The 13,518-nt window shown below is 46.9% G+C and overlaps 1 protein-coding gene across 4 annotated transcripts in view; it reads right to left on the reverse strand.

The window, feature by feature from the left end:
- Positions 1 to 2,178: 2,178 nt before the first annotated feature.
- The window catches only part of KCNA2 (potassium voltage-gated channel subfamily A member 2), a 79,540-nt gene continuing 68,200 nt past the window's right edge, over positions 2,179 to 13,518 (reverse strand). For all 4 annotated transcript variants that reach the window (XM_030935143.1, XM_030935145.1, XM_030935146.1 and 1 more), the window contains one exon: positions 2,179 to 13,488. In XM_030935143.1, coding sequence (XP_030791003.1) covers positions 11,828 to 13,327 — 1,500 coding nt within the window. In that variant the 5' untranslated portion in view covers positions 13,328 to 13,488 and the 3' untranslated portion in view covers positions 2,179 to 11,827. The remainder of the gene's footprint in view (positions 13,489 to 13,518) is intronic.

The raw sequence follows: 13,518 nt of genomic DNA on the forward strand, positions 1-13,518 counted from the left end.
TCCCATCGTCTTCTCCTGTCTGGAAAACCCACAAGGGCAGAATATCCTAAGCATCAAATGCAACAACTTTTTTTTGAATAAATGAGTGTTTTTAAATAAATGAAAATAACTCTGGACAAATCACTTTTCTTTCCTGGATATGGAGGAGAAGATAAGGTGTCTACTTTTGACCAACAGTTTTAATTTTGGGGGCTGTGGACATGTCACCAGAAAAATAACCATACCACAACATGTCGTACATCATTTCAGGGGCTTTTTAGACCCTTTGGAGTTGATCCTTGTACCCTGTGTTCCAGATTAGAAACCCTTGGGCCAGAGAGGTTGAAAATCCTTCAACTTTCAGATTTCTGAGTATCCTGTCCCACATGAATCTTTAGGACATGGGAATCCAAGAGAAAGGGCACACTCACATATTTTTATTGGCTCCCACTATGCGCCAGGTGCTCATTTGATCTTCACAAGATAAGGCAGGAGTCATGATTCCTTTTATAGAAGTGAGGAAACTGAGGATCAAAGAGAGTATGCTCAAGGGTGACAGAGCTGGTGAGTGACAGAGCTGGGATTCAAACCCAAGCCTTTGGCTCCAGAGCTGTTCTCTTTCTCCAGGGTTAATATTTTTCTCACTTGTGCCAGTCAGCTTTGCTCCCCCTGTCCACCACATTGACCCCCTGGACTAGGAGGGCTCCCCACTTGTACCCCCACCCCATCAAGTGCCCCTCTTAAGCGGGAGCTATTGGCTGGGGTAAGCCCAGGGTGGTCAAGTGTGTACAGGGCAGGTGCCTCAGGCCAGGTGGGAAGGGTTTGGTGTGCATAAGTGGCATGGGTGGGCTGCACTTGAACTAGCTGAGCTCTCCTCCCCAAAGTGGAGAGAAGAATGGGGACCTTGATGTTGCAGCTTCCACACATCCCTACTACCTTTCCCTCCCTTTCCTCCTTGCTTTTACCTAACAAGAGCTAACTTAACAATTTACCTAACAAGATCTAAACAGTCCCTGACTGCTTAGACAAAATTCTTCCCAGCTCCTATCTTCCCAGCATCCCAGCTTCTTGGAGGCAGGAGTTCCTTATGCAGTCCCAGCAGGAGGGACCAGGCCTGGGAGGCTGCCTCAGTTTCCCATTTCTTTGGAGTAGGGAGCCCCACTCCATTAGTCAGCCTGAGGCTGTTCTGCAGAGGTCTAGAGCCCCACTGTGGTGGGGGAAATGCCCAATATGAAGGTGCCCATAGCAGCAGCTGTCCCAAATGGTACTTGTCTCTTTGCCATCCTCTCCCTTGTCACCTCAGTACCTGCGCCCAGAAACACATCCTTCTGAAGGTGAGGTCAGGGTGAGGAGCCCAGCTGCTTTGGCTGGTCAGTTTTCCTAGGGGCAGAGCATGGTAGATTGTTAAGGGGTAAAACTAAAGATCTTTAATAAGAGACCTCGGTGTTTGGATATTTGGAGTAGGGGGGTTGTCGGGGTGGGATGTGCCTGCCAGTGACTGAGGCACCGACTTCCCTGCGGTCATACTCCACACCATGGCCTCTTTTGAGCCTTCTAAATCTGGGGGAGTTCAGGACTAGATTAGCCCTCAGAGGAAATCAGACAGATGTGCCTCAGCAGTGTGTGTGTGTGTGTGTGTGTGTGTGTGTGTGTGTGTGTGTGTTAGGATCTTCTCCACGGAGGTGCTCTGTGTCTCCATCTCAGAGGCCAAGATAGACATTCTCCTCACTTGAGAGTGGAGAGCATGGTTGGTCCAGACTCCTGTCTAGGGAATCATTTTCAAGCAGTAATGGGCGGAGGTGGGGGTGGGTTTGAGGACAAGACCTGCAAATGTGGGTGCAGCTGCATTTAAATGATTCCCAGACTGTGTTTGGTCTTCAAACTGGGTACCCCACCCCCACACATCCTCCAGCTCCATGGAAGATACAGGAAGTGTTGATGTAATTGGGGAGATCTCAAACGCACCCACCTACCCTCCCATTCACATACTCTGCCTTGTCTGCGCAGGGCTCCCAGTCAAGGGCAGGTGGGCACACGCCAAGATGATTCCCAGTGCATCCAGGAGGACCCTCTCCCGTCCTGCCTGGTCTCTGCCTGGACCCTCATGGTCACAGAAACTAGGATGAGAGTAAGGCAAGCACACTTGCATGTTGTAGGGACGATAATTCCAGCAGGCAAGAAAGAAGTGAAAACCATCAGTGTCTGTCAAAAATTTTATTTTTTTCATATCACACAGAATGATGTTAAAATAAATCCTCAGTAATATATATTTATATACTTATTTACTTGTGTCAATATTTACAAAAGACTGTGGAGCTCTATGAAGTCTATGTACACCCATGATCAGGTGGACAGGCAATGTTCATTGAGGCACATATGTACACATATATGTATAACCTATGTACAAATATCAGACCCTACTGACACAGGAACTCTCAGCTGCAGAAGTCCTGGGCGGGGCAGTGTTGGTGGGGCTGAAAGCTTCCAGAATATGTCAGCAAGAATGATAGTATCAATACATCCTGTGCAATGTAGTTACAGCTGGTGTCTAAATTTTCAAGAAGCAAACAAATAGTTAAATGACTCCCAACTCCCATGAGTCTTCCCCACAAGTCCTGCTCCGCCTTCAGCTCTCATTGGTCCCCAGCCTCTTATCACCATGGAGACCCCAGTTCCCTTTCGGCATCATCCTTACGAAGCTTTACCATTAGCCTTGGAGTTCCTTCTGCTATTGATCCCAAGGAGACTTATTTATCTACCTCTTTGAGTTTTCAGCAATTATTAGAGACAGGACACGGGAGGGCAGCTGAAGAGTCATGCACAAGCAGCAAGGAAGCCAGTGCAAACCCTAATTGGAGTCTGTGCTGCATGAGCTTAAGTGAGCGGCAGTCATTTCCTCTCTCTCTCTCTCTCTCTATATATATATATATACACACATATATATATATATACACACACACACACATACACAGTATAAAATCTCCAGAGACACCCTATATAAGCACATAAGCACACAGGTCTGGAAAAGGAAATAGCATCCTCCACTCATGAGCTTTACAGCTATGTCCCTGATGAAAATTAAGAGAATCTTCCTTGATTGCTGGCACCATTAATCTCAACTGTTCCAAGATTATCCTCAGTGGAGAGAGGGGTGCAGGGATGCAGAAAACCAGGAAGAGGCCAATTTGGCTGGGGTATTGTTTGCTCAGCAGGCCTAGAGCTTGATCATGGGACTTTCCAGCTTCCTGGGGCCCTTCAAATGAAGGAACCATCCAAGCACGACAACAAAAGGAAACTGGGTCGCTGGATCCCACGTGAAGGCAGAACTGGGGCAAGCACAGAGCATGTTCAAACCCTCAGGAGCTGAGACTCACCCCCGCCAAAGCCAGCCAGGTCTCTCTTCTTGCTTTTCTATCCCATTTCTTAGCCTGGAGCTGATGTGCTCGTTTCCAGCCCCACCTGGCAGGTCAAAGTCCTTGCCTTACACTTCATAGGCTAAAAAGGCAGTAATGTTAGCAGCTGACATGGAAATTGTTTGGTAGCAAAGTGTGCCCCTGAATATTCTCTTCCTCCCAGCTCCTCCTATTGCTTTCTCTAGCAGCCCAGAGCATTTATTCACTCATACAAACAAGGCATTCGGTGTCTAGGGAATCATTTTCAAGGAGAAGCAGGGCTTAGAGGCTTCTCACAGAGACTCAGAAAGACACAGGACTGAGTCTTCTGGATAGCTACCAAGGGTCCTAGCACACAGCCACATCTACACTGCCCTCAATGATCTAGATGTTGCAGTAGCTGTCTACATTATTACATAATCATGCCCTGTGCATCCATCAGTGGAATGATGCAGGGAGTTCTCAGCTGCAAACTCATCTGGAACACATTTGACTATTTTAGGAGTGCACAGGAGCACAGAAAGTTATCCATTTCCACGCTGAGGTTCATAAAGTACAAGAAGTAGCCATCCAGACAGGCCACCTCAACTGCCTCAGTTCACCAGATAGTCATGCCAAGTCTGGGTTATGGGCTTCTGCTGCCTAATCACAACTAACATAGCCAGACTGGAGGGCTTCTGTGGGTGTGGGGAGATGGCAGACACCACTGCACCACCTCAATTGCTCCAGATACAGTGAAAAATTCCTCCCACTTCCATCCAGGTAGAAAGCACACAACCAAATGCAAGAGGCGAGGCTGAGAGAAACTGTCTCCCATGGATCTAACACACTGGCAGGCAAGAGGGAGAATGAGAGCAGGTTTTAGCTTGCACCTAGCTGTTTCTTGAGTGATGTGTACAGCTAACCCCCAAAGAGGCAACTGAATTTCAGCTGCTCTAATACCCACACCCTCAACTTAGGTTTAGTCATAATAAAAAACAGAATGGATTTGTTAGTTCCATTGATTGCCACAAACCTCGCTTCTGTGTGGCAGAGATGTGCTTTAGTTCTTCGTTGGAATGTTACTTTCAGATCTCACAAACCTCATACCTAGGGCACCACCCATGACAAAGAGAATGCTAAATAGATCAATCCTTTGCCAGGTCATCAAGCTTTCCACTCCCCTCGAGTACAAAGTTTGGAATAACTTATCTGGTCCTCAGTGATGAGGTTATAGCCAACCGGGGCAGACAGAAGAAAGGCTAAAGCACCTGGCTGTTAGATCAGACTTCCCTTTTATCCCTGAGTCAGGCAGCCACCTGGGAGGGAAAGGAAAGAGGTGATCCTGGAGCCTGTTCTTTCTTTATGAAAGATCTGCCTTCTAGAGCGGTCCCTAAGCAGAAAAAAAAAAAAAGTGGAACTGGAGAGGTGAAAAGAATGCAAAGGATGTCATTCAAAAAATGCACATAAATGCAGTTTATTCCTTGGATTGCCAAATTTATTCCACATGAGTGAAACTAAGGAGATTGGTCAATGTATAATTCTATAATTTAAAAAATAGTATACATATATACATATACTATATATATATACACACACAAATATATGTATATATGGAAAACCTCTAAAAACTCAGGACCAATTAACCAAAACCTTGATTGACAAGAATTATGTTTTCTTACTATACTTTCAGTAGAAAGAGGCAAATGACAGCAAGGGCTCTATCTGATGAGCCAGGATGTGCCCCAGTGGCCCATTTCCAGGTCTATCTTGTAGCCAGCAGTCATTCAGCCTGTCTCTTTGGTCTTCTCCACCTATCTCCACTTCTGTACAATAAGCACTGAGGTTTACAGTGTTGACCCTGAGCAAGGCAAGGTCCCTGTTATCTTCAAACACTTTACTTAACTAAGGCAGGAAAGTTTATGCTAACCTACTTAGGAAATATTTTTCTCAATAACAAAGGTTGAACCAGACATGCTTTCCTATTCCCACTCAAATAACCAGAATTGCAAAGCAACCAGGATGTTCCCGTCCCTGAGGTTTCCCCATCAGTTAACTGAGGTTTTGCTGTACACATGTGTATAGAGCAAGGTAGATCAAAAAAGAATGGAATGGGACCCTGGGGTTGCCAGCCTTCCCTGATTGTCCAGTCTGAACATTTAACCTCACAGATGTTTTAGGAAAGGGGACTCTTCTGAGTCCCCTGGTTATGTGTGCAAATATTTGTGCAGCTGCACACTCTAGCGGGTGGTAGAGTCTTTATTTCACTAATGTCATGCCCTAACCACCGAAACTTCTATCCCTGTAGACTTCTACTGAAACCCACAAGAACTTGCTTCCTTCTGCAGCTCTCATGGAGTCCCTTTGGTCGAGCAAGTCAGCTTACTCTGAAGGAGAGTTAGAGGGCAATTCCCAAATCTGCCCAGGCGACTGATCCCAAGTGCAAACCTCCAGGCCACATTCCCTCAGCATCCATCTCCCTGGGGAAGGGAGGAAGGGCAGCAAAAGGATCAAGTAATGGCTTTTAGTGCATGGAAATGATCTTCTGTAATGGCTCAGGATGCTTTATTCTTATCTATTGGGAAGTGCTTTCCTGTAGGCTTCCATTACATCTGCCAGACTGAGGGAAAGTCAACAAAATGGGCTGGAGAGGTCACATAAACTTAGGACTTTTGTGTCTAGAGGTTGTAAGGATGCTGTGTGACAGCAGGCAGAAATGGGGAGACAGAGGGAGAGGAGACAGAGACACACATGGAGACAGAGAGATGCACACAGGAAAGAGACAGAGCGACAAAGCCCTCTCACAGGCCTTCCTTGTGCATACACTGCATCTTAGCATATGTGTCCATTCCAGAAGGAGGTCAGATCTCAGAGGACAGGAGTCACATGAACACATGGGAAGAAGAAACTACAGAGACTGTGAACAAGCCCCCAGAAGTCAAGGGCATTATCTGATAATCCAGGTACTATCTATCACTTTTCAGTCCTGAGAGCAAGATTTTGAAAGAGCTATTGCTAAAGAAAACAGTCACTATTTATTTTATTGCACTTTTCCTCTTTAAAAATATTCAAACACAAACTATGAGAGATGAAGCTGAGATTTGGTGGGAAGGGAAGCAGAAAGAAAGGAAAAGTAAACTAGGTTAATTTGAGGAAGAGAACCTTCCTGCATGTAGGGGAGCCCCTACCTCCATCTGTCCCTGCTGGTTGCTTTGATAGGGGAACGGGGTTGGACTCAACAAGGGTCAAGTCTGAAGATATAGATGATGGTCACAATAGCTACTGAGACAGCTCCCAGCATCCCCCTCTCTGCGGGTTGGCTCAGGTGGCTGATGATATTAATGAGGTTAAGGTCATGAGTTCAAACCTGGCAATGGATACCTTGCCAAGGCTAGGGGAACCTCCATTGTGTAACCAAGGAGCACCATGGACATTATAGTCCTCACAGACCAGGCAGCCATCACCTACATACAAGCTGTTATGACAATGGGCCCCAGGAAAGCCCTGGGGAGCAGAGCTCAGCACCATCATCCCCTCTCTTGAATAAACAAGTTAAAGCACTGTGCTCCCCTGCCTGACATAGGGGTAGTGGTGCCACCTTCATATGCGATTTGCACACTGTTCTATAGTTCCTTTTGGGGGAGTCAGCCTCTATGACTCTAGTATTGTGGGCAGTGTGGAACCCTCAGCCTGAGGAGCTTCAGAGGGTGCTGTCCTCTCTCCACTTGGGTTGACAGTGACAGAGTCCTCACTACAATATAGTGATAGATCCAGGAAGAACAGGTAGGATAAGCTAGTCCCGGGCACTCCCAACACGGAGCAGCAACATGAACACCCAGGCTGGGGTCTCAGGCCATCATAACTTCCATGGGAGCCCTTTCCATCCTGGGCTAATGCAATCTAGAGGCACACTCCCGTGGGGCCCCTTTTAAAAGGCTAACCTCCTGGTGACATGCCAACACTAGCCTCAGAAGTACAGGTGAGAGGGACAGAGGCAAGCAGGGAAGAAGGAAGAGATCATGTCAAGTATCACTGAAGTTTCAGGAAGCACAGAGCCTTAATTATTTTCTTAATTAAATGTTGGCTCCTAAAAAGTTTACTCTGACATTTGACCTGCTCAGCCACTCTTTCTTCCTGACAATCTCTCCACCTTTCCCGGGCCTCTTCCTTTTCGGCCTCCTGAAAACTCCAACTTTCTTGAAAATGAGTCCACAGAGGCACTTGATGAAGCCAACGGGAATGGTACTTGACTTGGAAACACAAGTTTCCAGCAATGCACAAGTTTTGGACCCTCATGTCCATTCCTTGCTGTTGTTGCCTTTTCCATAGAGATTGGGAGCTGTGACCATCACTGGAAGGGAGGGTGAGCCACAATGGGATGGCTGCAGGAGTAGAAATCAGGAGTGAGGCCTGATCCAAGGCCTGACTGCAACTCCTAACTTCAAATGTGGGTGAAGCCTTTGCTAAAATGCACTCAGCTCTCAGCTAGTCCTACTGACGGGAAGAACCGGCTCCAAAAGTAACCCAAAATGGTGGGGTAATCTTAGAAAGTATTTAAATATGGCCTTAGAATATTGGATAAAGTCAGGCCCTTGAAAAAGTGTTAGCTTATTTAGCCTTAGATGTATGTTCTTAATCACTTTTTACTTAAGCTGAACAGGGTTGCATAGCAATTGGATGGGAGGCAGGGCATCCAGGGGAGCCCAACAAGGGGGAAAGGAAGAGCGTGCCTGGGATTGAACATCCCCAGAGGGGAATCAGGAGTTGGCCCCTTTGGGCTTATGCCCAAGAGCAAGTGAAATGCCACAAGCAAGTAAACGTAGCTCATTTTAAGAGACAGGTCTCTACAGGGTCTCAACTTCCTGACCTTGCCCCCAACAAAGCTGCAAAGGATGGAAGGGCAATAAGATTTGTGGGCTTAGAGAATGTTGGGGACATTTTCACCCTGGTCCTGGGCTCAAGATCCTGCAGTTTCTTGAGCCATTACTGCTTTTAAGAGAATGGGCTAAATCGGGAGATCCCAGGTGCTGGGAGAAGGGGACCCTGGGCTGTTGGGTTGTCTGTGTGGATTTGCTGGAAGGAAGTAAGGGTCATGGCAAGGAGGCCTATATTAGGCTGCCAGCTGTCCCAGGTACTTCCACACTGTGCCCCCAGGTTTCTGGTGGGAGGAAGATGAATTGGTAGAGACCCCATGCAATTCCCGGTCTTAGTTAGAGTTAGATATCTGCTTGATGTGGTGGCCCATCCTTCTGCTTGAAACCTAGGAGTTACTTCTCAGGACTGAAATCTGGTGGTGAGAGAAAAGACTAGAGAAAGAGATTCCGTGAAGGATACTGAGGGATATAAACACAGGCCAGGGAAAGGTGATTAAATCTGATCTTTTGTTTGTCCCTGTTAATTCACAGCTCTGGGGGCAGGGCAATGGGTCTGAGCATATGTCCGCATTTCATGTGTACTGTGTGATGTTTCTGAGCATGTGTGCTATGTATCTTGTGTGCCTATTATAAGTAAATGCATTGTGTGTATATAGTGAGTTTATGTGTATTCCATGTGTAGAAACAATGGTAAAGTAGCCTTTGTGTATCTTATATGCATATGCATTTTGTCCGTGTAGTTTTTTATGTATCTTGCATCTGAGTTGCAGGTTGTGTATTTGTATGTGGTGTATGTTTGTGTTTTGTGTATGTTCTGTATAAATTCTCTATCTGTGCAGAGAGTGCATTTTGTGTACAGTTATAACCATATATCTTCTGTGTTTGCTTTTATGTTAACTTGGTCTGTCTGTATTTTGCACGTTGCATGTTTTATGTTTGTGTGTGACAACAGTGTACCTATTTTGTGGTGAATGTACATGACTGTGTGTGAACATTTTAGAGTCCTGGGCCAACGACACTGTGATAAACTATCTACCCTGACCTAGGCCTCAGATATGGGTTGCTTTACCTTCCATTTTCCAAAGGTCTGTGTCCCTCCCACCCCATGTCTTGGAAATTCAGCACCACCTCCCATGAAGGAGAGGAAGAGAAGCACAGAGGCTTTGTGCTGGGCATGGGATGCCCTGCAGATACCTGGGGATGTGGGTGACCAGGCACTAATGAGCACCCTGGGCCTAGCACCCTGAGCTGGTGCCCCATGCCCCAGGACAACTGACTAGGCAGCAGTGAGGCCTGAGCTGGAGCCACCCCTGCACAGCCCGACCCCTGCAATTCACTGTCTGGGAAAATTCAGCCACTCTGTCAAAAGGCAAAGAAGTAAGTTAAAAGCCTCCTACCTGAAGCCATTTCAGGGTCAACCTACTGTCTACCTTTAGGCTGTGCAGTGCTCATTTGCACTCTACCTGTTCTGGGGGGTGGGAAATGATTCTTTACCCATCCTTTGGTTCTTTTTAAAAAGAGGTCTCGTTGCCAGTTTAACGGGGAGAGAGTTTGGGTCTGGAGATCAAAATGATGCCTTTGGATCATCTAGGGACTCCATCCCTTAGTCCTGGACTTCAGACATTTCCACATAGAGGAGGCTCTCTTTAAGTCCAGATCAGCGGAATTTGGTCCCAGGGAGTCCTACTCCTTGGTGTCCTTGGTTTCAAAGCAGGGGATCCATTCTGGCTCTTTAGGGAAAGGTTCGTGAAAGTGACAGATGCAGAGCCAGATGATAATAAGATCCAAGTGGCATAGGTAAAGGTGAAAATGGAGATGATGAACAGGATGAACTGTAGAGAGGAGGCCCAGGGTAGGTCTGGCCCAGGACAGCTGGAACTGTGAGGGCCACAGGGCCCTTGTGCACTCAGTAAGACAAGCTTCAGCCATGGGAACTGAAGCTGCAGCACATGGAGGGCAGAAAGACAATTCTAACGTCTAGGAATCCATGGATACTGGAGTGTCTGAGGCAATGGCAGCAAACCCAGGCCCAGTGGGGTTACCAATGAGACAAATTAACCCGTTAGGCCTCTTAGACAGCCAACCCACCAAGCAGTGGATTTGCTCCTGAACCTGAACTCCAGAAAATGAATATATATATATGTGTGTGTGTATGTATATACATATACACACACATGTATGTATATATATACACCCTAGTGCACATAGTCAAACACATGCATAAATTGCCCTGTGTCAAAAATATTGCATAAGCTTGTACAATGTTCAAATGCAATTTTTTTCTATCGCTAGCTAGGTAGAGGAACGCGTGAAAGAGAGATACTCAATATATATTTATATACACTGGATCCACAGACCTGCCTGTCGTCAGGACCAGATGCCCTGGTCCACTGTACAGTCATGCCCGTGACTAGGTTATTTCCTAAGGTGCAGTCATGTGAGGTGTTCAGATGCTGCCTTCCCTGCTTACTCTCCTGGCTTTGCAGAGGTCTGCGTTCCTGTTTAGAAGAACAGGGATAGCTAGGCTGGGGGGCCAGAAGTTTTAGTTCCATTCCAAATAGTCTATCTTTTCCCCTGATGGAGGGATTTTGCCTTCTGATGGGAAAAAAAACCCTAGTTCAAGACCATTCCAAGCCTATTAATACTCTAAATATTAATACTGTGTAGGCTACTAGGAAAATAGGTTATCTCCTGTGTTTTAAATATTGAGATTCATGCAACAAACACCCATGCAGCTCTATTGCATCACTGGTAAATTTCACTGCAGTGTCAGTGTAGCCGGGCCACATCAGTAGGAAAGCAGATGTCTGCAAACTCCAGTAAGAAACCAGACATGTTTTTGTGACCCTGGAGCCTGCAAAAATGGTGAATCAGAGGCTTAGAGGTCCGTTGGTTTGTTAGCTTCTCCCCATAGGCCTAAGGGAACAAATGTGAAACTTGACAACTCATATTCGGTTATACTAACTGTCCCTCCCCCGGGCTTCCCTCACATCGACACTGCAGAGAAAAAGCAGAATGCAGCATTTTCCGTTATGAAACACAAGCCTCCGGAGCATCTACTTGGCAATTGCAATTCACAAACCTCAGCCTGTGACACAGAAAGTAATTCCAACACACAGGACTGTGTGTTCTTTTCAATGCAAAAATGAGAATGACCTTTTGAGTAAACATCAGCTATTTAAAGCTAAACCATGATTGTGTTCCTCTGTGAAAGGGCAGGTGGGCTCAAATGGGGTGGTGGGATGGCGGGGAGGGGAGTGCATCTCCTGGATGTTGTGTGCATTTCATTAGGAAGGAATGATGGCACTGATATGGTGCACTGTGTATTGGCTATGAGGTGGCCTCAATGTCTTTCTGAAATCCTAGCTTGATAGGCGACTCCCGTCTTTGGAAACTCATAAGCCGGTGATGAGGATGTGCATGAAAGCCATGATAGATATTCTGTGTCCTAAATCAAAGTCAAAAGATCAAAAGTCACTTGCACAACTATTGCTTTCCATGCAGAACCAGATACACACTGTAGAACACATTGACTACAATGCAGGCTATTATGCAACATCTGCATTAGTTCCATTGAGCTGTGAGTATGGTAATAGGTTTCAATCAGACATCAGTTAACATTTTGGTAATATTCACATAGTTTGTGTTAGCCAAGGTGCAGTTGGCTGTTTTCAAGTTTTCCTCTCTAAAGTCCTCATTACTGTTGTTTACCCCCTCCTGGATCTCCATGTAATCGGACTTACTAATGGTAGAGGCACTTCTACTTTTCTTTAGGTCAGGGGAGGATGGGATCTTTGGACAGCTTGTCACTTGCAAGTATTGGGCCTGCTCCTCTCCCTCTGTCTCCCGGTGGTAGAAGTAGTTGAAATTGGACACAATGACAGGGACCGGTAAGGCAATAGTTAACACACCTGCAATTGCACATAGGGAACCCACTATCTTTCCCCCAATGGTAGTCGGAACCATGTCTCCATAGCCTACAGTAGTCATGGAGACGACTGCCCACCAGAAGGCATCTGGGATGCTGGGGAACTGGGACTCTCGCTCATCGGCCTCTGCAAAATAGACAGCACTAGAGAAAAGGATGACCCCTATGAAGAGAAAGAATATCAGGAGGCCCAATTCTCTCATGCTGGCTTTGAGGGTCTGACCTAGAATCTGGAGACCTTTGGAGTGTCTGGACAACTTGAAAATCCTAAAGACTCTTACCAACCGGATGACACGGAGGATGGCCAGTGACATGGCCTGCTGGCCTTGCTGAGCGTCCTCTGGCTTCTCAGCCAACTCTGTCCCCAGGGTGATGAAGTAGGGGATGATGGCCACAATGTCAATGATGTTCATGATGTTGGTGAAGAAGCCGGCTTTGCTGGGACAGGCAAAGAACCTCACCAAGAATTCAAAGGAGAACCAGATGATGCAGAGTGTCTCTACAATGAAGAAAGGGTCTGTGAAGGAAGTGGACTGCTGGTACCCGATGGTGCTGTTGGAATAGGTGTGGAAGGTCACCCCACCACCATGCATGTCTTCATTCTCATCCCGGAAGATGGGCAATGTTTCCAGACAGAAGCTGACAATTGAGATCAGAATCACCATGACAGACACAATAGCTATAATCCTGGCAGGCCCTGAGCTCTCTGGGTATTCAAAGAGAAGCCACACTTGTCTCTGAAACTCATTTTCAGGCAGAGGACGCTCTTCCTCCTTGATGTAGCCTTCATCTTCCCGAAACATCTCCATCGCTTCTTCTCCCAGCTCATAAAACCGAATTTCTTCAGAGAATATATCTAAGGGCACATTCACAGGTCGCCTCAATCGGCCCCCCGACTGGTAGTAGTACAAAATGGCATCAAAGCTAGGGCGGTTCCGATCGAAAAAGTACTCATTTCGGAGGGGGTCAAAGTACCTCATTCGTTTCTTTGGGTCCCCTAAGAGGGTCTCTGGAAACTGGGCTAAGGTCTTTAGCTGGGTCTCAAACCGCAGCCCTGAGATGTTGATCACCACCCTCTCACAGCACTCGTGGTCTGCCTCTGGGTCATAGGTGTCCTGGGGGTGCCCAGGGAGGGCAGCAGCCTCGTCTGCTGGGTCTCCGGTGGCCACTGTCATAATTGGGACTGAGAAGCGCCTCACGCTATGCCTTTCAGCTGCCTGGTGGCAGGGAGCTCAGGGTGCTGCTACTGGCCCCAGGAAGCACAGGAGCATTGGCCTGGTCTCCTGCAGGAGAGCCCCGAGAGCTCTCTGAGAGCTGGAGAGACAGCCTCGCTTGGCTGAAAGACAGAGGCAGTTATTGACATGCG

Source organism: Rhinopithecus roxellana, chromosome 8 (assembly GCF_007565055.1).
Source record: "Rhinopithecus roxellana isolate Shanxi Qingling chromosome 8, ASM756505v1, whole genome shotgun sequence".
Classification (NCBI taxonomy): domain Eukaryota; kingdom Metazoa; phylum Chordata; class Mammalia; order Primates; family Cercopithecidae; genus Rhinopithecus; species Rhinopithecus roxellana.